This window comes from Electrona antarctica (genome assembly GCF_951216825.1).
Source record: "Electrona antarctica genome assembly, chromosome: 8".
Classification (NCBI taxonomy): domain Eukaryota; kingdom Metazoa; phylum Chordata; class Actinopteri; order Myctophiformes; family Myctophidae; genus Electrona; species Electrona antarctica.
This window is the reverse complement of record NC_136789.1, coordinates 7,461,537-7,485,096: the sequence shown is the minus strand read 5'-3', so window position 1 is coordinate 7,485,096 and position 23,560 is coordinate 7,461,537. Positions and strand designations below refer to the sequence as shown.

The following is a 23,560-nucleotide window of genomic DNA, read 5'->3' as shown; positions in this document are numbered from 1 at the left end:
CTATCCACTGCCTGCAGAGTATTAGTAAGTAGAGATAACTGCTACAGTCATACAGTGAGGAGATAAGGTTGAGAAAATGTGTTTGACAAAAAAATTATCAACATGACCTATGATCTGTCATAGGTGCAAGACATGGATATATAATTGCACCGTATGTGTATTTATTTATTACAAGAAACAATACAGTATATTAAAGGTAAAACAAATACTGGTCATTCGCTCTGAATATTTCAATGCTTTGGCATAATATATTTAAAACGATTAACAAAACAATCTATTGCAGATCCTGAAACGTTTAAAGAAAAAATAATGTAGTGGTAAACTTGTATTAGCAATCAACAGCAGTTACAAACTCCCATTTGTCCAATAGAAAGGTTCCACAACAGATGTGCGTATAACGTCTGCACTTGGTAAAAAATATTTTTCCAGATTAAAAAGGGAAATCTACCCTAAAGTAGGATTCACATTTTCTAATATTGTACAACCAAGTTTTACTTAGTGAATTTGAATAACTCCTTCAGCTTAAGCAGCAGAATGGCAAGACTAGTCAAGATTGACCTAGGACACAGCTGTTCAAGAAATTCTCTCAAACAAATGCTATGAGCACAAGTAATGCCAATGGAGACTCAAAAGGTGAACTGATACATATTTGTCTTGATACTTTGACTTCCAGCAGAGGGAGGCGGTTTTCCATATTTTGGAGATGCTGAATTAACAAAACATCACTGGAATAGCGCAGTGTAAAGTCAGTTTTAGCACGCCGGCACGGTCACACCACACTTCTACCTATGAGGGCGGCATCTGCCAATGCATTTCAAAGGGAATGGAGCGTTTTGTTTTTTGGGCAGAAATCCACAAATGGCAGCAATCCGCTCCATTCCCATTGAAATGCATAGGCAGAATCCACCCTCATAGGTAGAATAAAAGTGAGGTGTGACTTTTGGTGTGCGGTGGATTTTCCCTTTACATTTAGAGCATAATAATAGAACTGGCTCCCTCTACAAATAAGGTGCAAATTAAAATAATGTTTGTTTGCAACAATTTTGTGTCCACCCAAAACAGCAGTGTAACAAAAAAAAATCATGATATACAGTACTACTATTACTATGAACTGCAATTGATAAAAAGCTAAGATTTGGTCGGTCATGACATGTCCATAACATGGTTTAATACATTTACCTGATAAACATTAAATAATGCTCCATAATAAAACACTAAAAGAGACCAGCTATTTCTCTACTTTCCTCCAGTTTCCTCCAGTTTTACATCACTATCATGTCTACTTATTATGCGGTAATGAATGTTGCGTATCAGCATACATATTTTACGTGCAAAGTATGTGCGTTATCTTTGTGCAATGCTTGCTTTATGCATTTGTTTCCACTGATGGTCATATTGGAAATACAGTCTAATATTTTCTAGATTATGCATGTCAGATATTTACAAATGTATGCTTGCCTTTACACACACAAAAACCCAATACATCAACGAAAGCAGTCAAATAAATACACAAATGAGTCCGGACTTGGACAAAGGCACTTGTCAAACATTCAAAATTCCCTGTAAAATCAACTACAAGAAAAGACATTTACATTTGTAAAGGTACTTAGATTGTGACAAATGGCAGGTGCTGTTTTGCAAACATGGAATCGAACATGGTTCTCTTCAGTTGAGGGCATAGATTCCACACATGAACATACTGTAGATTACATGAATTAACCCATTAAAACCGGCAAAGCCTCCGTTTAGATTTTTGCGCTGGATATTAAAAAATAGGAGATATACAAGCGCACAGCGTGTCATTTTGTGATGCGCTGCAAGATGGTACATCTGCTAAGTTTGAACATTTTGTAAAAATCTTGAAAGTGTGCAAACTACTTATTTAGATGGCATTTGTAGACTCTGGCACTCTGCCTCTGGTCTGGGTTCTAATAAGAGAGAACTCTCAAGTGGTATGAACTACTTTCTTTCTACACCATTGCATTTCTTTCCAGCAACTAAACCATAAACGAAAGTTTCCTGGTTTTGATATATAGCTTAAAAGTCCCTGTTATCAAATTTAAGAGAATTTACTGAGCAAATGTTAGCAAATGCATTTACCATTTAGGGTGGAAATTACTGTTATTTTCTATGCTCTTCCATGACCGTCCTACATAGAACATCACAACAGAAGGGCGTGAGTGTCCTCCAGTGAAAATAGTGAGTCATGCTTCTAACCATATTATTCCAGTCCCACATACTGTATAGTATTCCAGCAGCAAAAATAATGTTGTGAAAATTAACAAATGGATGTTGTGGGACTGTTTTGGAAATGTTGCTTAAAAAGGTCGTTTTGGTATCATCATTTTTATGCTCAGCTTTCCAGGTTTGTGTGAACACAAACATTGGCTTGTGATTGGCTGATCACCCCATAACGATGATTTGATTGGCTGAGCAAAGTACATATTGAAGTGAGTGAGAAAAGTGAAGACGCCAAAAGTGATTGGCCGGAGTGACATTTGTGATGATTTGATTGGTTGAGCACGGAATGTGATGTATGTTGATAAGAGCGCCCCTCACTTCACACAGGTGTGATTTTTTTTTTTTTTTTACAAACATTTCAGCCATAAAAATGTGCAACTTACTAGAAATAGAAAATCAGATATGGTAGTGTTAAATGTCAACTTTTGTCAAGTCTTATCCCTCCATATAAATCAGCGTTTATACTGTATGACGCAGAGGCCATCTTTACCTCCATTGCTCAGGCAACACCGGTATTGGCCTCCATCTGTGCCCAGGAAATCTTTGTAGTGTCTAGCGAAGTGTTTACAAGGATTTCTCTAGTAGGATCTCGTTGAAACCCGTCAATCTCTCACCCATCTGGTCTGGCTGAATGTCAGCATAGAGCAGTGGCGATCTCCGATAGTGGAGCTTCACAGATCCCTTGGAAGACAAGAGGGAAAAGATCAAGAGAACTACCCATACCATGCGGTTAACCTGCTTTTCACAGAGGTTCTGTCTTCTGTGCTCACCTTGGGTTGAGCCCTAATGGAGGCCAGACCATGCTTGTACTGGTTAGTCTCCACCTTGTACTCCCCTCTGCTGGAGGGAAAGCTGAGGTAGGCCATTACCGACAGCATCTTTTGGAAGCTCAGGGCTGTGAGAGACATGGTGTTGGCAGGAGCCGAGGCCAGAGCGAGACCCATGGGCCAGCTTCGCACGGTGATAGGCTCTGGTATGTTGGAGAGCTGCACCAAGCCGCTCTCCCTTAGTTCAGGCTTTATTACCGGCTCATCTTCCTCCAGCAGGTCTTTGGCATCATCCAGCTCTGCCTCGGCCAACGCATCCATCCTTGCCTGTCATTTGACAAAAACAACATTCATAAATTCAAAATGAACTCTTAATCTGCCAGCATTTATTGAAAAATTAGGATCTAATTCACGCCAGCATTTTTTCCATTTGAGCTCTTATTTTGAAAAGCCACATTGGATCTCGGCTGTACGGCGCACAGGCGCAGAGACATAACGTTCAACAAAGTATCTAAGCACAGCCGTGTTTGTTCACAACATTTTCCTTGTCCTTGTAATGTATTTGGGCCCGACGTTCTTTCTATCCATCCTGGTGTTGGTTCACTATGTTGTCGCCAAGAACGAGCTCAATATTTACAAAAACATACCACCGTAACTCTATTCTGAGTGATGTGGGCTAGAATTGAATGCCCACGAGAGGGCTGTCCCTAGCTTTTCAGACGCCGCCCTCCTCTTGGTGACGTACACGTTTTCACACGCTATAGTGACTCATAGGAATAGACTATGTGACAACCAGGTATAGTCTGGTGAACACCGGAGAGACGGGTGACAGCCGGAATGTAGACGGCACCCGGATGAGCAGTATGGGTTAGCGCCCCAGCCTGTGTCCTCCGTGAGGAGGAAGCCCAACAAACCCTCGGTGAGGCCTTTAGGAGGGCCATTCAAGCAGCAAGCGGAGCCCGCAGCACCACCTTCTCGCTCGGGTGGAGTCTGCGGAACCATTGCCCACCACCATTGACCACCAGATCCTGGGAATGGTGAGAGCAGGAGTGGACCTGGTGAGACGTAGGAGGGGCCCGGACAGGAGTCAACCCACAGAGCCTTCCATGCGCCAGAACTTAAGCATACCTCCCAGCCCTGGCAGAGTAGTTATGTAGCTCCAACGGATTGTGTGGCCCTGGTTTTTCCCTAGTGGGACTGATTGAGGGTAACTACTGGGACATAAGTCGGGACTTGATGATCCCGGCTGGGTCGCCTGAGTGAGGGGTATGATGTTCGAGGGACCCGAACCCGATGACCTTGGAATACATCACTGAGGATACGTCCCAAGTGCATCCATGCAATGTTTTAGACAAACAAATAGACACAAGTTTACATAAATACAATATAAAGAGTGACTCCATGTGTGTGGGTGCGATGCTTTCTTTCCATTACTTACCCTCCATGTCCTCCAGGTGGTCTGGATGACTGAGGCTGCCCTGTTCCACTTCTGGACCTGCCTCCTAACCAGCCATGACCGAACCACTGCAGAGAGCAACACACACTGTGAATTCAACCATCAACATTTGACTTGAAAAACACAACACCAGCATATACACAACAACTGAAAACAAAACACCAGCATATACACAACTAAACTAAAAACGATGCACAATATTGTGCCACCGTTTAACGACAACTGCATTCAGAGGTTGGTCACAAGATCCCACCAAAAGAAAATAAAGCAATCCTTCAGAAGTCTAATAAAACAAAATGTATACTTGACTGGGATGCGTCACGTTTTTCGGTGGTTTCATGGTTAAGCTGAGACAGTGTGTAAATAAAGTTGTGTGTACAAAGTTATTACACACACAACCAATTTAAAGCTGGTGTCCCACTCCCTATAGTGGACATGTCATAGCCAAAAATCTTTGACATTTAAAAAACTAAATAGCAATTTGGAAAATGTTTCAACTGAACTTAAGTGGTTAACCAGCTGGTATCTGTTGGCCAGACACTGATGACACAGCGAGCAGACAAAGCCACTAAAGTGTACGGTCTATAAACACTGATTATTTGGAGTTTTACCTGTTTGTATCAGGGTGGCAGCACGTCTCTGGGTGTGGCGTCTGTGACATTGGTACCTCCGCCAGCAGCACTGTATGGAGAACGCCCTCTGTGTCAGGATCGCCTTCCTCTGCACCTCCAGAAGCTCCAACTGTGGATCAAATCACAGTACACAAGTACTGGGGATGAGTTACATGCACTACTGATTAGAACTGGGTGAGCAGTTTTAGTTTAGTTTAGTTCGATTGCATTCACCATTTCTTTCTGGTTGATCGAAAAGGCTTAGGCTGAAGCTCAAAGCTTATTAATGCCTATCCTTTATAAACTTTTTTTAAAGGTCGAAAAATGTATAGTGAATGAAAATAAAAATATTACGTTATTACATTCAAGACTACTTTCAAGGCTTCATTCTTATACAACCATGCACAATTCTCTCCTACCGGTGGAGTCTCCGGTAGGAGACCTGGGTGGGTCTCCTACTGGAGACTCCAGTAGGAGACCTGGGTGGGTCTCCTACTGGAGTCTCCGGTAGGAGACCTGGGTGGGTCTCCTACTGGAGTCTCCAGTAGGAGACCTGGGTGGGTCTCCTACTGGAGTCTCCGGTAGGAGACCTGGGTGGGTCTCCTACTGGAGTCTCCGGTAGGAGACCTGGATGGGTCTCCTACTGGAGACTCCAGTAGGAGACCTGGGTGGGTCTCCTACTGGAGACTCCAGTAGGAGACCTGGGTGGGTCTCCTACTGGAGTCTCCAGTAGGAGACCTGGGTGGGTCTCCTACTCGGCAGCCACCGGTCATTGAATTATTGGCTTAGGAATGTGACAAAAACAAAAACAATCTCAAGGCTTCATGGGGTGTGTAATTGATTGAATTGGGTTGAACTGACCATCCTCTGTGTGAGAAACACTTTAGTTCTTCCACAGTGCACCAATGAGCTGTGTGTCTCACTGTCAAGCTGCTGTGATGAGTCAAGCGACTGGCTTTGTAACACCGCTCTCAGAACATTCTCCACAGCCGAACGAATCTCCACAGCCGAACGAATCTCCACATCTGAGACGAGCACAGAGAAAGGGCAACCAGGAGTTAGACGAGGTTGAATGATGCCTAGAAAGATTGATTAATTAGACGACTGGATGTGAGCATGGGTTTGTGGTCGGTGTCAGTTAATCAAGAACAAGCAGTTCAGGGGCTTTAGCTATAGAGACGGTAGAAAGCCAACAGAAACAAGACAAAGAGAACATCAATATCCTGATTGGTGTGAATTGTGAGGTGCACATTAGCATTGCATGTCTTTATTTCCACGCTATACTCATGCAAGAGTGAAGGACAGACAGCATGTAAGAGCAGTTTTAGTGAGCTGGTTTATTCAACATAAATATAAATGTAACGACTTGCAAAGCAGCGTTCGGCGGTCGGAAATCCATGCATTTACCTTAAAGGTTCTAAGGCAGTTGCAAAGTTTGTTAGAAAAGTCCCAAGAGAGAAGAGAATTGAGGATCAAGTCTATTAAGAGAGCTAGTGAAGGGAAAATAACCCATCAGACCTAAAGAGAGGAAATAAAATCACCTTTTTGTCAAGGAGAAATATGCAGAAAATATCCACAAGCATTACATTAGATGCACTAAACCACAGATACTTTGCTTACCACTACTTTGAGCTCCTGGTTTCAAGACTGAAGATTTAGAAATCATTCCATAACGCTGTACAAATCCTTTGAAAGGAATTCTGCATAGCAAAGCAAAAATGACTAAGATCAATCAAAAAAGAATACAAACAAATGAAAAACTTGCTCATAGGACTACAATGAAGTGAAACCACAGATACATTACCTTATTGGAAAGCCTGCTGCACTAATATGTATGGTCTCCACTATTCCACAGGCCTCCAACTGCATGATAACCTGACATCAGATAAGTCCTATTAGAGTTTTTCCCCCTCCTCTGTTTTGCAAAACACATTTTGTATAGGCAAAATAGCTACCTCTTCCTTTTTGAAGGTCAGCGGTGTGCAGTGTGGGTTAGGTTTGATACAGCGGGTGTAATGGGGCGTTGTGCTATGGAGAATCTTCATTAGGCTCTCCAGAGAGGTCTACAGTCAAACACAGACCATGGTTATTCTAGTTAAGAAAAACTTAAACTAACTACAATAATCCGATATTAAAATTGGCTAAAGGGAGGGTAGACCGTCTGGCCGACATCACTCTGACTTAGACATAACAATAAACAAACCCAATATTTCCCATATATAGGCAGGACGTGGCCGAGGTCCTTCCTATACAAACCTAATATGCCCATATATAGAATCAGAAACGGTCATAAATCTACATTTTGTGAGCTTGGCTCGGCTATCACTATTTTTCTGAGATCTTTGAATGTTGCCACGGCACAAACTACCCCGTATTACAATAAATAAAACACTAAAACTAATACAAACTCAGAGAAACCCCAAGAAGAAGACCCAACAAATGATCATGATTGTACTTTCTTACCTTGAATTTTGAGACCACAGTGGCCGCCTTACTGAGTCCTCTGCTTGTTGGACAGTCTGCTTCGCTGTCAGCGAAGACCAAATGAAGCAGAGGGTTCTCAGACATCTGAAGCAGTTCACTGAGCTCTGGTGGCACTGGGTCCTACAAAAAGGAGTAGAATGAATGGGTAGAGAATTGTACCATTACCATTTAGATCAGCAGTTGGTGTGATTGATATGAGTGACTTTCCTATTTACCTTGTTTTTCTCCATCATGCCTTCTATTTTGTAGCTGACTTTACCAGCGTAGTGGGCCACAATGAAGTGTGGCACCTTGCTCAGTTTATCCCAGCTTATGTTTGCATTCTCTGAGAGATCATTCTCTAGTCTGACACTCAACTTCTGAGGATCAGAGGCTCGGTTAAGACGACACTCCTGGGTGAGGGGGAAAGTATCATACCCATTTATTATTGTTGATTAATGATTATGTATTGATCCATGCATAAGTCCTGAAGTTGAACAACAGACCTCATTGAGAAGAGAAAAAACACTTGATGGGCTGCCTTCTATCAGTTCCAAGCAACTCTGGTTGTCCTGGTATTTGACAAAGGACCACTCCAAGCCCTCCAACACATACTCGTCCTGAGAGGAACAGATATCAAAACAACAAGTAACAATTACATCTTATTATACTGTAGGATGTTCACTCTTGCTCAGTCTCTAGTCTAGAGTATCCGCAGAGTGCTTTTAATGCTCTGATTTACATGCACGTCACTGCCAGTGCCAAATGCTTGCACTGGTTAGATATCAGTGTATCACAGTACTTGATAAAGGCTGCAGCCGCTGCACGTTTCTCACTAACAATCATACATATGTAATGTATGCCAGAGTTGGGTGGTCTTCATTGACCTCACACAGGCTCATTCACACTCGCAGTACTTATTTATCAGAATTACAAATCAATCCTTGGTTTGCTCCTACCTTTGCAGGAGCAAAGGTACCTTTCCAAAGGTTACCTTTCCTTTACACCCAAAAACCAGTAACTACAGTTCACGTTCAAGCGACTCCCTGATGGCACTCCCTCAGACAGAGATAGTGCACCTGCTTCCCTACCTAAACCGTTTGTTAAATTAATTCCTAAAAGTGTGCTATTATTTCTCTTGCCAGCTTATGACAATGTTTGCAGTTGCACTTCTTCACTTATTTTAAGTTGTTTGTTTTGTGTGTATATTAACTCAAGAACAAATCTGGCTGAGCAACTTTCACTTGTAGTCGAGTAATATTTGACCGGGAGTATCTACAGTATACTGGGGTTGAGTACTTTGTCAATGTCCATATCTCTGTTGTCGGGAGGAAACCTCATAACTCATAATTTTTATGAGTTAGGAAATTAAAAATATAAATTTTTCAGGAAAGTAAGACAACCATATATTCTTAAAACAAAGTAATACTGCCTCATCAAAGTTGGTGTTGTAACTTAATATATTGTCAATTACTTCCATGAGAGGGGGATAGGTGGTGGAGTTAGCTGTTTTAGCAGACATTTTGAGGGTCCAATGGAGTTGAGGTTTTGTCCAAAGCACTTTATACTACTTTCCATTGGTTCAATATTTTCGAAACAACACACAGACGTAAAGGGTGTTCAATAGCACTGATTTATGCCAAAAACAAGAATTGATTCAAATCAATTAATAACCAGCTGATTACAATCTTCAGAATTGTGCTATTATCTGAAATGTATATCTGTGTCTGTTTCTGTGTGTGTGTGTGTGTAAACAACAACAGGATCTGTCCAGGTGAGTGTAGCCTAGTACAAAATGGAGCCAAACATTGGTGACTATCAAGTCATTAGAGGAAATGGAGGTTATTTGGAATGTGTTGTCTGTAGCTTGATTTAACAGACCGAAAACAAATTAGAGGGAACATTGCCGCGGACCACCGCACCAACCTCCGCAGGGACCCCCCTTATATTCAATCAATTCAATTCAAGAATTGATTCAATATGAATAATAACCAGCAGCTTCTGTATAGATGTGTGTTTAATATAAGGGGGTCCCTGCAGAGGTTGGTTCGGTGGTCCGCGGCAATGTTCCCTCTAATTTGTTTTCGGTCTGAGTAAACACTCAAACCTCCTGAGCAGACATCAGCAACTGCTGAGCAAACATACATCACCTTGACACCAACTAGGCCAACATGAGAGAATGCGAAGTGAGCGCCCCACACTTCACACAGGTGTGTTTTTTTTTTTTTGCCAAAAGGATTTTGGGAGTGAATCAATGAATAGTTAGATAAGGCAACAAGTTACAACAATTTTTTTGGTAATATCAAGGTGGTAGGCTAGCAATTTTAGGAGCCTTTTCAGGCTGTGACCCGCCAAAGTAATCATATTTGAACTGGGGACCCCCCCACCCAGACAAGCAACAGAATGGTTCCACAGATAAATGTTGTGAATTAGCAGATGTCCAAGGTCGTTGTGAACTTGTGGATTGGCTATTTGCACAATTGTTGCCTCTGTCTTATATAATAATAGGGCTGTCAATCGATTCAAATATGTAATGGCGATTAATCACATGATTGTCCATAGTTAATTGCAAATTAATCGCATATTTTTATCCGTTGTAAATATACCTTAAATCAGTGGTTGTCAAGATGTGTCATATCAAGGCCCATTATTTATTCTGCATTTGAGCCACGGACCACCATTTGATGACATTTAGCCTTCCAGACCCAAACTAAAGAACTGTAAATTGTGTAGAAGTAATGCAGATGTTTATCAATTTTTCAACTGTTGAGTGTGAAATTGAACCAAAAGGACCCACTTGGTGTAATTGTACTCGCAAGAGTTAAAGATCTCTAAGGGTTCATTTGGTTACCAAGTCTCCATCATGACCACAGGTTCAGAACCACTGCTTTAGTGCTTTTCAAAATACTCTTATCAACATGGGAGAATGTTTTTTTTGTTGCAAATGCCATGGAAGAGGGCAGAAAATATCAAAGCATAAACGCCACACACACGCTGCGCGAGACGAGACCCCTCCGCTCCGCCTGCCTCTCTCTCCTGCAAGGCATAGCTGCAAGCACGCACACACACAGGCTGTCAACATTAGCTTTAGCAGGCATTAGCATGGTGCAAAAGTAACTGCAGTTTGTCTCCCGAAACTGTTCAGTTCAGCCTGCATGAACAGCGCTCGAGCGCTCGGTTTCTGCCCCCTCAATGTCGTAACTCTTCTATGAGTTGGCTCTGGTGCAAACCACCGCGCTGGGAAATGGCTGTGAATGTGCGTGGCAATGGAATTGGCCAATGCGAATTCTATAAGCGTAATACTTTGGCACAAACCAACTATTGGCGAAGAACAATATTGATGTAACTAAGAGTTTCGATGAGTTAGCTATATTTTATATACAGAGATTTAGAAGGAATACGCTAAATCGTGAGGCGACAATTCCTCCTCCTCCTCCGCTGTTTCTCTTTCTCTTCTTCTGAGGAGACTAGAGATCACAGTGGGCGGTGGCTTCCAGGCGTGTGTGTCACCGTCTCCACACCATAGCGCAAAACTTTCTTAAGCTGCGCACTTCTTAAGCTGCGCGCAGCTTAAATTCTGAGTTTTTAGACAGCTGGTGGATGGAAAAGAAGCTCCACCTCCGCGGACTTTTTGGGCGGAGGAGAGCGTTTCCGGGAATCTGGCCGTCGCGCAAGTATTCAGCGGAGGTGGAGCTTAATTTCCATCCACCGGCTGTCTAAAAACTCAAGCTTTAAGCTGCGCGCAGCCGAGAACGTGCGCAGCTCTTTTGACCGTGTGGCAGCACCTTGTGTGTGTGTGTGTGTGTGTGCGTGTGTGTCTGAGCCAATGGCGCGAGGGGAGGCAGTGTTGCCAGGTCCGCGAATTATAAGCGAGTTGGAGTGTGTGTAAGTAGTGTGTTGAAAGGTGTTTTGTGTGGGCTAGTGAAATATGCAGACTTGGCAACACTCAGCAAGAAGTACTCGGCAGTATGGTTGCCAGGTCCGCGAATTATAAGCGAGTTGGAGTGTGTGTAAGTAGTGTGTTGAAAGGTGTTTTTTGTGGGCTAGTGAAATATGCAGACTTGGCAACACTCAGCAAGAAGTACTCGGCAGTATGGTTGCCAGTGTTGCCAACTGTCGTGACAGAAATAAGCTAAGCAGCCTCCACGTTAGGCTGGATGGAAATATATGCAGACTTGGCTGGAAATATGCAGACTTGGCAACAACACTCAGCAGAATGATCTCTGGACTACCAGTGTTGCAAGCAGTGTTGCAAGTTTCCCATGCTAATATAGACCTGCCGATACTTCGTATCAGCTGGTAAAAAATCAAAAACCTCAAAAATGTAGTTATGAGGTTTCCTCCCGACAGCAACGAATTATACATTGTGACATTAATAATAATACAAAATAATACATTTTATTTGTAACACATTTACAATTGAAGCAAATCTCAAAGTGCTACATCAAAAGGAAAGAAAATATCTATACAAATAATTACCATACTATAATAATTCCAATATACCATCATAATAATAATTTTCTGTGCTTTATGGAGTACCGTGCTAACCATGATTGATTTATCACATGTTTTTATTTTATTTTATTTATTTTCGGGCTGATTGGGTTCCCAAGTGAATATTTTGGCCACCAAACGAAACATTAAAAGGTTGTGCATTATGTTCCATTTATGTTACCATTAGATGGCCTGTCCTTAATGGCGCATGCCCACACAACATAGCTCACTATGGCAGAAAAAGCATTTTGGAGTGTTTTAATCCACATTAAAACCAAAGCACTTCTACTTCTAGAACCAACTAATGTGAGAACTTCTGAAAAAACATAACGAGCATGTAACACTGATAGATTTTGAACATACATAGTCTGAAACAGAAAACAAATATTCAAAGCTATCAAAAGTACCTGCTGAGCTCTGAGATAGTGGGCGACAAAGTGCTGCTGGAGTTTCTCATTGGCGTAGTTGATGCATAGCTGCTCGAGGTTATTGATCTGAAAGCACTCAAACCCGTAAACATCCAGGAGACCTGGAGGTCAGAGAGGATGATGTGAGCTTGATTAAATTGAATGGTAAAAAACAAACACAATATTTGTGATCAACAAGGGCAAAGGTTAGCTTATTTCACCTATAAAATTGCACCAAGTGGAGTTGTCTGCACATATGCTGTTGTTGATAAACGTAACCAACCATTCAAACAGTCTGTCAAAAAATAAAAAGGATTAAGAGAGGTATTAAGTAATTGTTTCAAACAGCAATTAAATGGCACTGCACTTCGCTGTGTAATATATAGAAGGCAGTTTGAGGTTTTTATACTGCAAGACAAGTAGATAAAAACTTTTTTTTTATCATAATAGAGGCTGGGACGAAGCCCAACCATAAACTCCTGCACAATCATTATCCGGTTGATAGATATCGTTGCATAATTAGTTTTCACTCACAGGGCATAGATGACCTTGGCCAGACAGTCTCTCCGTACACCACACTCTGACTGGGAGCAGGGCTTCAGGACATTGTGTTTCCCTGCCTTTAACATCCGCACTCTCAGACACGTCTGCAACTGGTCTGCAGGGATACACAACAGACCAGCAGCCCGATGCAAGAACTCTACCAAAGGCAAGAAGAACAGCCAGCTGTTAATCAAGCTAGAATGGATGTCATGAACAATTGTCTAAGCACTTGGTAAGAAGTGCTCTGGATAGTGGATACGATATCCAAAGCGCTCCTTCGCTCAAAAATGCTTTCTGTAAACAGTAACACAGGCCACTGACACGACCTTTCTGTGATGCTAGATAACTTCTGTTCTGTGTAGGATAATATAATACAATTATTTACAACTATTACACATTACACAAATTAAGTCCCAAAAATGTTATATATATTTTGGCAATAAAATAGAAAAATACGCCCGCACACTGTATATCTGCTCTGTACAAGAGGATACATTTATTGTGGCAACGTTTCGGTCCCTACGGACCATCTTCAGGCGATATATATATTGGCAGAAATGGCCAGTGCGTTCTTAATTGTTTGTGCTAAAAGCTTATGATTATGACACGTAACGAGTCAAAGATTCCTTACAGAAGTAGGATACAGATGATAGGCAATATCTGGACTTATATCATGATCACATAGAGTAAAGTATGAGAACATTCTAAGTTATGTTTTATTAGCGACCCAAACTGGTCTTTTCCGTATTCCGTTTTCTCATCTTGTCATGTACTACTTTTTTTCCAGTACCCGTCCTGCACAGCACTTAATGCCGAATGAATCAGATGGAACTAGAAAAAGTGCCCTTCTGGGCACAGGTCTCCACCAGGAGGATAGGACTGTGTGAGATGTTTGGAAAAATGTTTAGGAGTAATATAAAACATGTTTTTTTGTTTGTTTGTTTTTTGCAACCATTTTCTTCATTTTGTTGAGGAAATGCAGAGCCAGATCACTCTGAGCATCTCTGAGGATAGAATTCTGGATGAGCAGGACATGTGCAGCATTTTGAACGAAACGGGCCACTCCTGAAAACTTTGGAAGGCAATGTTAGCCAATCAGTGTAGAATCTGAGAAATCCAACAGACTCGTCTTGATCACGTCTTGATCACTACAGAGATCATGTGTACCGATTTGCGTGAGATTTGGATGAAATCTGGACTAACATAAGCAATGTGTTTAGCAGAAATCGGCCTCATGGTGGCGCTATAACCGGCAGATGTGGAGGGATGCAGGGACAATGTTTTTCCATGGCCTCTAGGGAGTGCGCATACATAAGTTGTATACAGATTGATGCAGTTATAGCTAAAAACAGGAAATGGCCTGTTATAGCGCCACCATGAGGCTGATTTGGAAAAAAATTGTGGCATGTCGTCCTCGGCCTAGTGGAAATGTGCGTGTATAATTTCACGGAAATTGCAGTGTTTGTGATTTGTGGCATTTTGTTCGAAACGGACCAATCATGTGAGCTTTGGAAGCCAATATTAGCTAATCAGGATGGAAGATTGGAAATGGTGCAGATCCGTGTTGATCACAAATGTGTTTTGCCTAAATCGGCCTCATGGTGGCGCTATAACAGGCTGTTGAAGAATATTTGGGGCAGAGGTTCGTCGTTGGCATCCAGGGAGTGTGTGTGTGCAAAGTTTGGCATGGATCGGGCCAACGGTGGCGGAGATTAGCTGGTAACGGACGGACGAAAGGAAGGAAGGACGGACGGACACACACACGGACGGAGTGCAAAACATACTCTCTCCCCATGCCTTCGGCCTGGTGGAGACAATAAATACCTGCAGATTCCTCATTTAGGTCACATGGCTGTGATTCATCCACTGGGGAACAGAAGTTTACATTCCCCAGATGCAAAATCCCTGCTAATATCTGTAACACATGACACCAATTACAATTTAGCAGACGCTCTTAATCCAGAGCGATTTACAATAAGCAAGAACAAAAAGCATGGCAATACATCACATACATAAAAAGTAGTTATCATGGGGAAGACTTTAGAATTAGATGCTGTGATTACATAGAAAGAAAGACAATAATAAACATGGAGATATTAACAAGTGAAGATACCGTACCCTAAATATTTGTCCCTGTCTCTCTGCATTGATGCTCAGATGAACCATTGCCTCCAAAGTCTCATCAAAACAATCTTCTGCAAAATATTAAAATTAAAGGTAAAGATAAAGCCATAAAACACATAATCCAGGTTAAACTGCAACCTGTTCTCGCTTAAATTGCTTATTGTTTTATACTGCTTTGTAAGAAATGTTGCATAATTACAAGGCAGAAATAAAAACCAACCTTCCACAGTTTTCTGAACATTTGGAAGCCACGTGAATTGTTGTTCATGTGGCATCTTCCATTCCTTTCTCTGCTCATCTGTAGCCCCTTTCATCATCTGGGGAAAAATGTGTTAAAAGTGTTATACTGTATATCAATGCAATTACCTCAACACATTGGCCCTCATTTATCAACTCGGCGTACGCCAAAATATGGGTGCACGCCGGAATTACCGCAATTTTCGGCATTTAACATTTCCGCAAAACATTAAAAACAATGTTGCAAGTTAGATGCTTAAGCCATTTAAACAGTGTTTTGCATGAGATGAGCGAAAACCGGTAGCCCCCCGATCCCCCCCCCCCCCCCCTCCTGGAAGAGTTAACTTCCATGACATGGAAGGCATTTGCAGTGCTGCAGCTATAGTCAAAACAGGTAGGCTACTGCAATCTACAGCCATGTCTTTCTCGCGTTACGTCTCGTCCTTTTAATTAAGGATAAACCCGACGCGCTCGAATGCCAATAAATGTGACTGCCGAGCCAGCGCAAGTGGGGACCGCATCCGCATCTATAGGTAGGCTAACCCAGCCAGCCTGAGCCCACCACCACTATAGCTATATATAATTGTATATACACAACTAACAACACACAGTGACAGTTGCTTGCAAATTGCGTGTGCATGCGTGCGTCTGTGTGTGTATGAGAGGGGGGGTGAGGCGGGCAGCAAGGCAAGCGGGGGAAACGTTTTTATTGACTTTTGTCAATGTAAATGTAACTATGGTTTCCAAGGTCGTACTGCAGTTGTTCATGTCGCAAAAACGAGGGCGAGGCTTGATTTCATAGGGCGTGCCAGATAGATTTCAGCCGTCACATTTATTAATGTCGGAACGAAATTAAGGAAGGATCAGCTGTTTGCGATTATTTATAAATGCCGTGGCGACGTGGGTGTACTACGAAACCTACACTCGAATTTGGGGCAGATTTTACACTCAATTGATAAATAGGGGCCATTATTTATATCATTCTCATCACTTTTCCGGGCAGAGGTCATGAGTGCCATTCAAAAGTATCAGAAATAGCCAATCAACAAGCTCGCAAGGCATTGCGAGGTTGTAGATCTGCTGTTGTCACTATTGTTTTAATACTTTGAAAAGATGTTTTATTTATTTTTTCTGAGCCGAGTGCCCAGGATCTAACCCAGAACAGCGAGTGCTCTAGCAACTCAGCTATTATATCCAGACTCTAACTGTATATACAAACTTTAAAAGGCAGTATGTTTTTGTTTTTTTTAAGATCTTTTGGGGCTTTTTCTGCCTTTATTGATAGGTTGAAAGTAGTCTGGCAGGAAATGGGGAGAGAAATGGGGGGGAAGACATGCGGCAAAGGCCGTCGGGATCGGGAGTCGAACCCGTGGCACGCCGTCAGGCTGGCTCAGCAGCCAAGGTGCCCAGACGGTTGAACTAACCGTCCGGGCCAGGCAGTATGTTTTTAACTTGCCTGATAGAATATGTGGAAGTTCCTCTCATTAGCTGGTTGACAGGCCACCCTGGTCTTCTCCAGCAAATAGGTTTGTACCGATGCCCCCACTAATACTTGAGATCTTCACAACAACGATTCATGTGAATAAACTTGAAAAACACAAATCATAATTTCGTTGCTGTCGGGAAGAAACCACCCAACTCAAAAATGTTCATTTTTAAGGAAATGAAAAATATACATTTTTAAGAAAATGAAGAAAACCTTATATTTTTTTAAACGGTGCAATACTGCCTCATCAAAGTTGGTGTTGTGACTTTAGATATTGTCAATTACTTCCATGAGAGGGGGAGAGGTGGTGGAGTTGGCTGTTTTAGCAGACAGTTTGAGGGTCGAATGGAGTTAAGAGGTTTTGTCCAATACGTTTTACTACTTTCCATTGGTTCAATATTTTTGAAACAACACAGACGTAAAAGGGTGTTTAATAGCACTGATTCATGGGAAAAAAAATCAAAAACCTAAAGAAAATTAGTTATGAGGTTTCCTCCCGACAGCAACGATATGTGATTTCACAAACTGAAGAAGTTGAGTCCCACACTCCAAATTCCAGACATCCGCACAAACGTTGCAATATTTAATTGTGGACTACAAAATGTGCAGGACTCCATTATTCTTCATTGGCATATGTTATTCTGTGCCCCAACTGTTCAGGCAAGTGAACGTTTATTATTTATTACACACAGAAAGATGGTGGGGGCAATCATAAGTACCTGTCCAGCTGGAGTTGGATGTATTTTCCAAATCGACTGCTGTTGTGATTCCTTAGTGTACAGGCATTGCCTACACGGGGGATAACGCTTGAATTATATTAACATTGTTTCGAGGAAGCAATCGGATTTGTTGAAACGGCTTTCTAGCCGTGCTTAAACCATGATATAGGACCACCTAATCAATACAAATAAATCACCTGCTCTGGCTAGCTAGTTTCTTGGGACATTTGTGGTTGTCATTAAGAAAACTCTGATTTCTTTAAGCAAATATCTTTGCAACAGTTACCCTTAGTTTTAATGGTAACTGTTGTATAATTGCAATATTACACTTGAGGGTGTTCTTGATCGTCATTAATGCACTTCTGCTCTGCCTTTAGGAATTTTCCTGCATCCTCACAGGCGTACATTAATGACGAAAAAGAACACCCATTCTTGTAATATTGCTTAATTGAATCAAAAGAAGGTTAGCTAATGGAATACAAAACCCTAAGGACTACTATCTGTACCAAGTAGACCTACTGCACATGTAAACAGAGCTGCGGCCTTTAAACACATCTTAAAATCAGATTTTTGTATACTATTTAAATAGTCTTCAGGGATAAAATGCTGCTATTTGTCCCAAAGTGATGGCAAAAAATGCTGCCATTTGTTTCAAAAAAGCTTTATACCCTATATAACATACATATAACGGTGCAATATGACATAGCTCTGTCTACAAAATGCTGTACCCCCTCCAACTGTATATACTTTCCCCATTTTCAACTGCCAATAAAGCTCCTTTGAATTGAATTGAATTACTGTCCATGGTGCCAATCTCTATTTCAACCGGAAATCAATGACAAAGTGTCTCACCAAAAGCCTCCATGATAGGGTTGGAGTCCAGAACCCTCCTTTCTATTCTATGGACTGTGTCCTGACTCTTCACCACAGAGGACGACGATGCCACGGTGGCATAGTATTTCATCAGACACCGCGATGTCCACGTCTAGGAAGAAAATGGATCAAACGTTATCAAGCCCCTTAGATAGCACTTTTTGTAGACTTGGATAGCATTTTATACAGACAGCACTAGAATTGCATTGTATGTAGTCATAGCACTTTATAGTATATATGTATAGTATAGTATAGTATAGTATAGTATAGTATAGTATAGTATAGTATAGTATAGTATAGTATAGTATAGTATAGTATAGTATAGTATAGTATAGTATAGTTTGTGTCTCTAAATGTTCTGATGAATTGAAAATGGTGGACCCTGTTGTAAGTGTAAGGCTTCATCATGGTGTCGTCCACAGTAATAGTTTTTGTATGGAGTTGTGCTTTCGTTTGAAATGTACGTATTCTGCACTGTTGTGCATCATGGTGAGCTTGTAGATCAGCTATTTTCCCTTCTTTCCCTACAGACACTGAGCAAATCCTACCTTCCACAATTTCATTAAAAAATGTAGTTATTTCCTGCTTGATATTTATTGCATGTGGGTCACATTGCCTCCATCATTTGATCCAAAGAAAAGCAAAACATTGAATGTGGGCGTATTTAGGCTACAAGCATGAACGCACAAGAGAGCACACAGCGTATGTAGAACTTGTTTAGTTATTACAATTGGACAAACCTACTGTAAGCATGGCACAGGCATCAATTATGCCCTAAGGGCCCCAGACCTGTAAACCTGCACAAGGCATTTCCGTAGCATTTGCCCTAGCCCCGACGACCTTGCAGGCTTATGCAAAGACTGTAATTTAGATAGCATGTATGTTATGTACAGTAGACAGATACCAGGTCATTATTGATCTGGCATTCTTTATAGCATTCTATAGTGTTTATAGTTTCAATGTAAAGAATACTGTTAGCAGGATGATAAGTTCTTATGATCCTACAGTAGATGACTATTTCTATGCATTTGATGTATTACCTTGTGTTGTTCTTGCTTATTGTAAATCGCTCTGGATTAAAAGCGTCTGCTATATGCCTAAATTGTAAAATGTAAATTGTAAATAGCAATTCCCCTCACACAATTGTACCACATTTTGACGCGCACACACACTTCTTCTACTATACATGGGTGAGGTGAGCCAATTGTTTCGTGGTTGTGGAAGCACTGCAGTGACCTATTGATTGACTGAAGACTATTTTTGATCTCAATAGTTATTTGTATTTTGTGAATTTGGCAATAAAAGCCAATCTTTTTGAATTGCAACATCTCTCACCAATACTTTCACACAGAGGGTGCTTTCCTGCAGGTTCCTAAGCAACTACTAAGATAAGATTTAATCACCAACTGGGCTATATTATATTGCCAGACAAACTGTTGCTAAATGTGACAATTTGTCACACTCTGAAGCCCTGTATCACCATACAAATATTTATTTGACAATAGCACAAAATGTGTTGATTTACCTTTCCTGCCCCACTCTCTCCACTAATCACCAAAGACTGGTTTACTGGTTCCAGTTGGCCTCGCACATTCCTGTAGGCCCCCTCTGCCACCGCGAAAATATGGGGTTTGAACTCCTTTATGGGAAAACAATAACATTACATAACAGTATTACATTTTATTTAAATACCTTTTTTTATTATTAACTCATTTAGACCTGTGTCACCATAGCACCATATAGCTTTTAATCACTTTAAACATTATTGTAAACTTTAGCTGTTGAAAAATAGCAGACCTACAAGCTCTTAGCACTGCACATCTGCTATTTTTGAAAGGGGGGGGGGGTCCCTTGAACAACATATTTTCAGATCAATTACATCAATTTTTTGGAGTCCTTCTTGACATGAAATAGTTTGAGAACCACTGATCCAGAAACATAGGTTTTTCAGAAAACTGTCATGATTTAGGAGACATTTGCAGAATCTGATCTCAGGTACTACACTGATGTCTTGATGTCACCCAGTGGCCAGCAGTTGTAAATACCTGTGGCCGAGGAGCACAGTGGTACTCCCTCATCACCTCCAGCGAGTAGAGTTGTGGGATGGGCTGGAAGGGATTGAGTGCCACCAAGGTGCAGCCGGCATGGGTGTAGAACACCTTCACACTGTACCTGGCCTGCAGGCATTTCAGCACTGCAAAACCAAAATACAGGACATGTCCATGATTGGCAATAGGCATAAACAATAACAAACAAAGAAATGTGAGAAGCAGATATTTTCGAGATTAGGGATGTACAATCTCACAGGAAAATAAATCTGAGACGGTTAGCAGCACTGAAGGCCACTAAAATGTTGCGTTCGGTGTTAGTGAAGCGAGCACTTATTCAAGCTTTAATAATAGCTACAAACAACAGTATTACCAGTAATTCATAATATAGATTGTGCCAGCAGCACATTTTATCTTGACATAGCTAAAATACACAAAAGATTATACAGTGCAAGGTGACTAACATTACACCAAGAGGCAGTCAGTCAGTCCCATTACATTTACGGAGAAATTATCACTAATGCTGATAGCAAAGACTTTGAAATTATTCTAATTTACTAAATGTGATGTCTCCACATTCTTGGATGCAGATAGATTATATAAACCTGACTGATGGAAGCATTGCACTCTAGAATTGGCAAGAGGTTCTGTCAACAATTCTAATATCAGTTAAGCACAGTGTGACTTTGCAAGAATCCTGAGTTGACCTTTATTGTTCCTCTACCTGCACTTTCGTTGAACTGTGCCTATTCTACAAACTGTTAATACAATGTTCAATCAATCAATCAATCAATTCCCCTCCCTCTACTGAAAGTCACAGCCTATTGTCTTTTTACTTAGGTGTATAAATAACAATTAAATGATAGTATGATGGAAACCAGGATTCACAGTTCAGTCAAATTTTGTCGACAACATTTAGCTAAATGATTGAACCACATTATCCCCACTGCAGGGACTTCCACAGAATAATTTCAAAGTAGTTTGACAGTACCGGTCGTTGGAGTCACTGGGTTGACTTTGGTGAGGTCATCATATGTGTGAAGCTGGTCTTCTTCTATGAGGAATGCCTGGATGTCTTCCTCCAGTGAATCATTGAGAGTCTGTTGACGAGGATGGCCTTTCTTATGGAATCCATTCATCTACATAGAATAAGAAAGCAAAAGGGGAGTCCAGCACAAGGGAGGAAAATTAATTGACATGTGAACTAGTTCATAGTTCATATGTCAACTTTGTCAGGCTGGTCACTCCACCCAGATGGGTGCTATAGATTGCAACAGGTTCAATTGCAAGACAGACGACCCTCACGACAGCCACGGTTTTGAGGCAGAAGTACATTTTATATCCATGTGACCAATAAAAATTAAGGCTTTTGCACACCTACAAGCGACAAGTGCCTGCAGTCTTCAAATGCAGTGAAAATGTTTAATAGGGAATCAGCAACGTTCTTTATCATGAAGATAGCCTGATGAAGGCCGTATAGGTTGCTGGTTCCCTATTAAACATTTTCACTGCATTTGAAGACAGTGTGCGGGTGTTTCTACTTTTTCATTTCCATGTGACCAAAACGGTGCTTGACATATCTTGATAAAAGTGGTAGTGAGTGGCCCAGACTGCTAGGCCAGCGGTCCGGACACCTAGGCTCCAATGCAAACTGGGTTTGAGACGAGTCCTGACAGCCTTTGCTGAGTGTCACTTCCCATCTTTCTCTCCCCCTTTCCTGTCTACCCTACTGTACTATCAATAAAGGAATGATAACAAAAGCCCAAAAATAAATGTAGAAAAAAAGAAAAAGATTAAAGTCCAATGTAGTCTGTCTGACCCAGGCCAGGTGTCTCATCCCCCTGGCCTATCCCACATAAGTGAAAAGATTCTTTAAAAAAAAGATATATATTATTTGTATTATTATCATCATCAATCATCATCATTTAATTATATCATACTATAACTTGTTCTACTGATTCACAGTGATCATGCTGAAGGTTGGTTTCTATGTCCTGACTTTGTGTGAGGACTGTAAACAGATGTGCTGAACTCAAACTGTAGTCCACACACATGGTGGTCTACGGCTCTAGTCTACTCATCACAAGTTATGTGTCAAATTCCCACAGCCCCCCCACAGCACATCTCCCACAATTTCTTGCCCAGGCATGAGGTATGGCATTAATTTAAGTTTTGATGTATAATGTGATTAAAATACACATGACAAGAATGATGACATGACAGACAGTAAATTAAAACATATGTGATGTTGGGTCTGTTCGCTTCATAGAGTGCAGTTTCAGAAGCTACAAACTTGTACAAAGGTTAATGGGGAAAGACATTACACGTTTATAATTTATATCAGAAAATGGGTTACTTTTGCGTTTATAAGCGGAGATGACGTCGTGCCTGCCTCTAGTAAAAGTTAGCCAATAATAATATGCAAAGTTGTTGTTTTTTCATGGTACGTTACGTGTTACCGACCATTCATGTGTTTTTTATTGAAATGTTAACGCCAAAGAAACTGAAACTTGAGGTTATGGTTACGTTACCTTTCTTCCACCATGTTCAAATCCAGCTGTACGTTGGCTCTCCTCACAATGCATGGATTTCAACTTCACACAGCAACAGTTGTCCAATGTTTGTTCTTTATATAAGCCCCCCCTGAATCCTACACGGAGAAGAGATTTCTAAAAAATAAAAAGCCCACAGTAGTACTAGTTTGCTGCTGTACGTATGGGCGACATTTTTCTTTGCTGTCATAAATTCCACAAGGACAAACTCGTATGGCCTCTGCTCTGTCTGAACACAACGCATACACTAGTATCATGATTCCCGCCCTCTTCCTGAAGTTGAAATACCACCACGCCCACTTCCGGTTGAATTCCAGATGGGAAAATTAATATAAGACGCGGCTTAATGTAATTAATGTAACTGTTGCAGGATTCGGTATTATTGAAGATATTTATTTTCCGTTCAAATGAACGCATTCCGTACATTCCCTGCTGAAGTTGCTCAGAGAAGCCGAAAGTCGGAGTTGATTTGAACGTCTCCGGGTTATTGGAAACGCCGAGATTAGGTTTAGGTATAGTTTTACTGAGGTTAACGTTAT

At 41.2% G+C, this 23,560-nt stretch overlaps 1 protein-coding gene across 1 annotated transcript; it reads right to left on the bottom strand.

Moving 5' to 3' along the window:
* Positions 1-139: 139 nt before the first annotated feature.
* On the bottom strand, positions 140-23,249 carry myo19 (myosin XIX). The gene is made up of 24 exons (XM_079508189.1): positions 23,001-23,249; positions 21,461-21,608; positions 20,467-20,615; positions 19,947-20,060; positions 18,401-18,533; positions 17,549-17,618; positions 16,800-16,902; positions 15,327-15,423; positions 15,101-15,177; positions 14,807-14,897; positions 12,974-13,139; positions 12,661-12,734; positions 12,440-12,561; positions 8,045-8,158; positions 7,775-7,951; positions 7,539-7,679; positions 7,031-7,138; positions 6,880-6,950; positions 6,696-6,775; positions 5,937-6,100; positions 5,076-5,205; positions 4,447-4,532; positions 3,012-3,335; positions 140-2,922 (listed from the first exon to the last, which is right to left on the bottom strand). The coding sequence occupies exons 1-24, from the start codon at positions 23,052-23,054 to the stop codon at positions 2,806-2,808; spliced, it is 2,910 nt and encodes a 969-aa protein (XP_079364315.1). The 5' UTR covers positions 23,055-23,249; the 3' UTR covers positions 140-2,805.
* Positions 23,250-23,560: the final 311 nt, after the last annotated feature.

Coding starts and splice junctions, on each gene's coding strand:
- myo19 (XM_079508189.1), bottom strand. CDS start 23,054: ATGCATTGTGAGGAGAGCCAACGTACAGCTGGATTTGAACATGGTGGA. Junction 6,951..7,030: donor TGACCTTCAAAAAGGAAGAG/GTAGCTATTTTG, acceptor ATCTGATGTCAG/GTTATCATGCAGTTGGAGGC. Junction 6,776..6,879: donor GCAGCAGGCTTTCCAATAAG/GTAATGTATCTG, acceptor TTTGCTATGCAG/AATTCCTTTCAAAGGATTTG.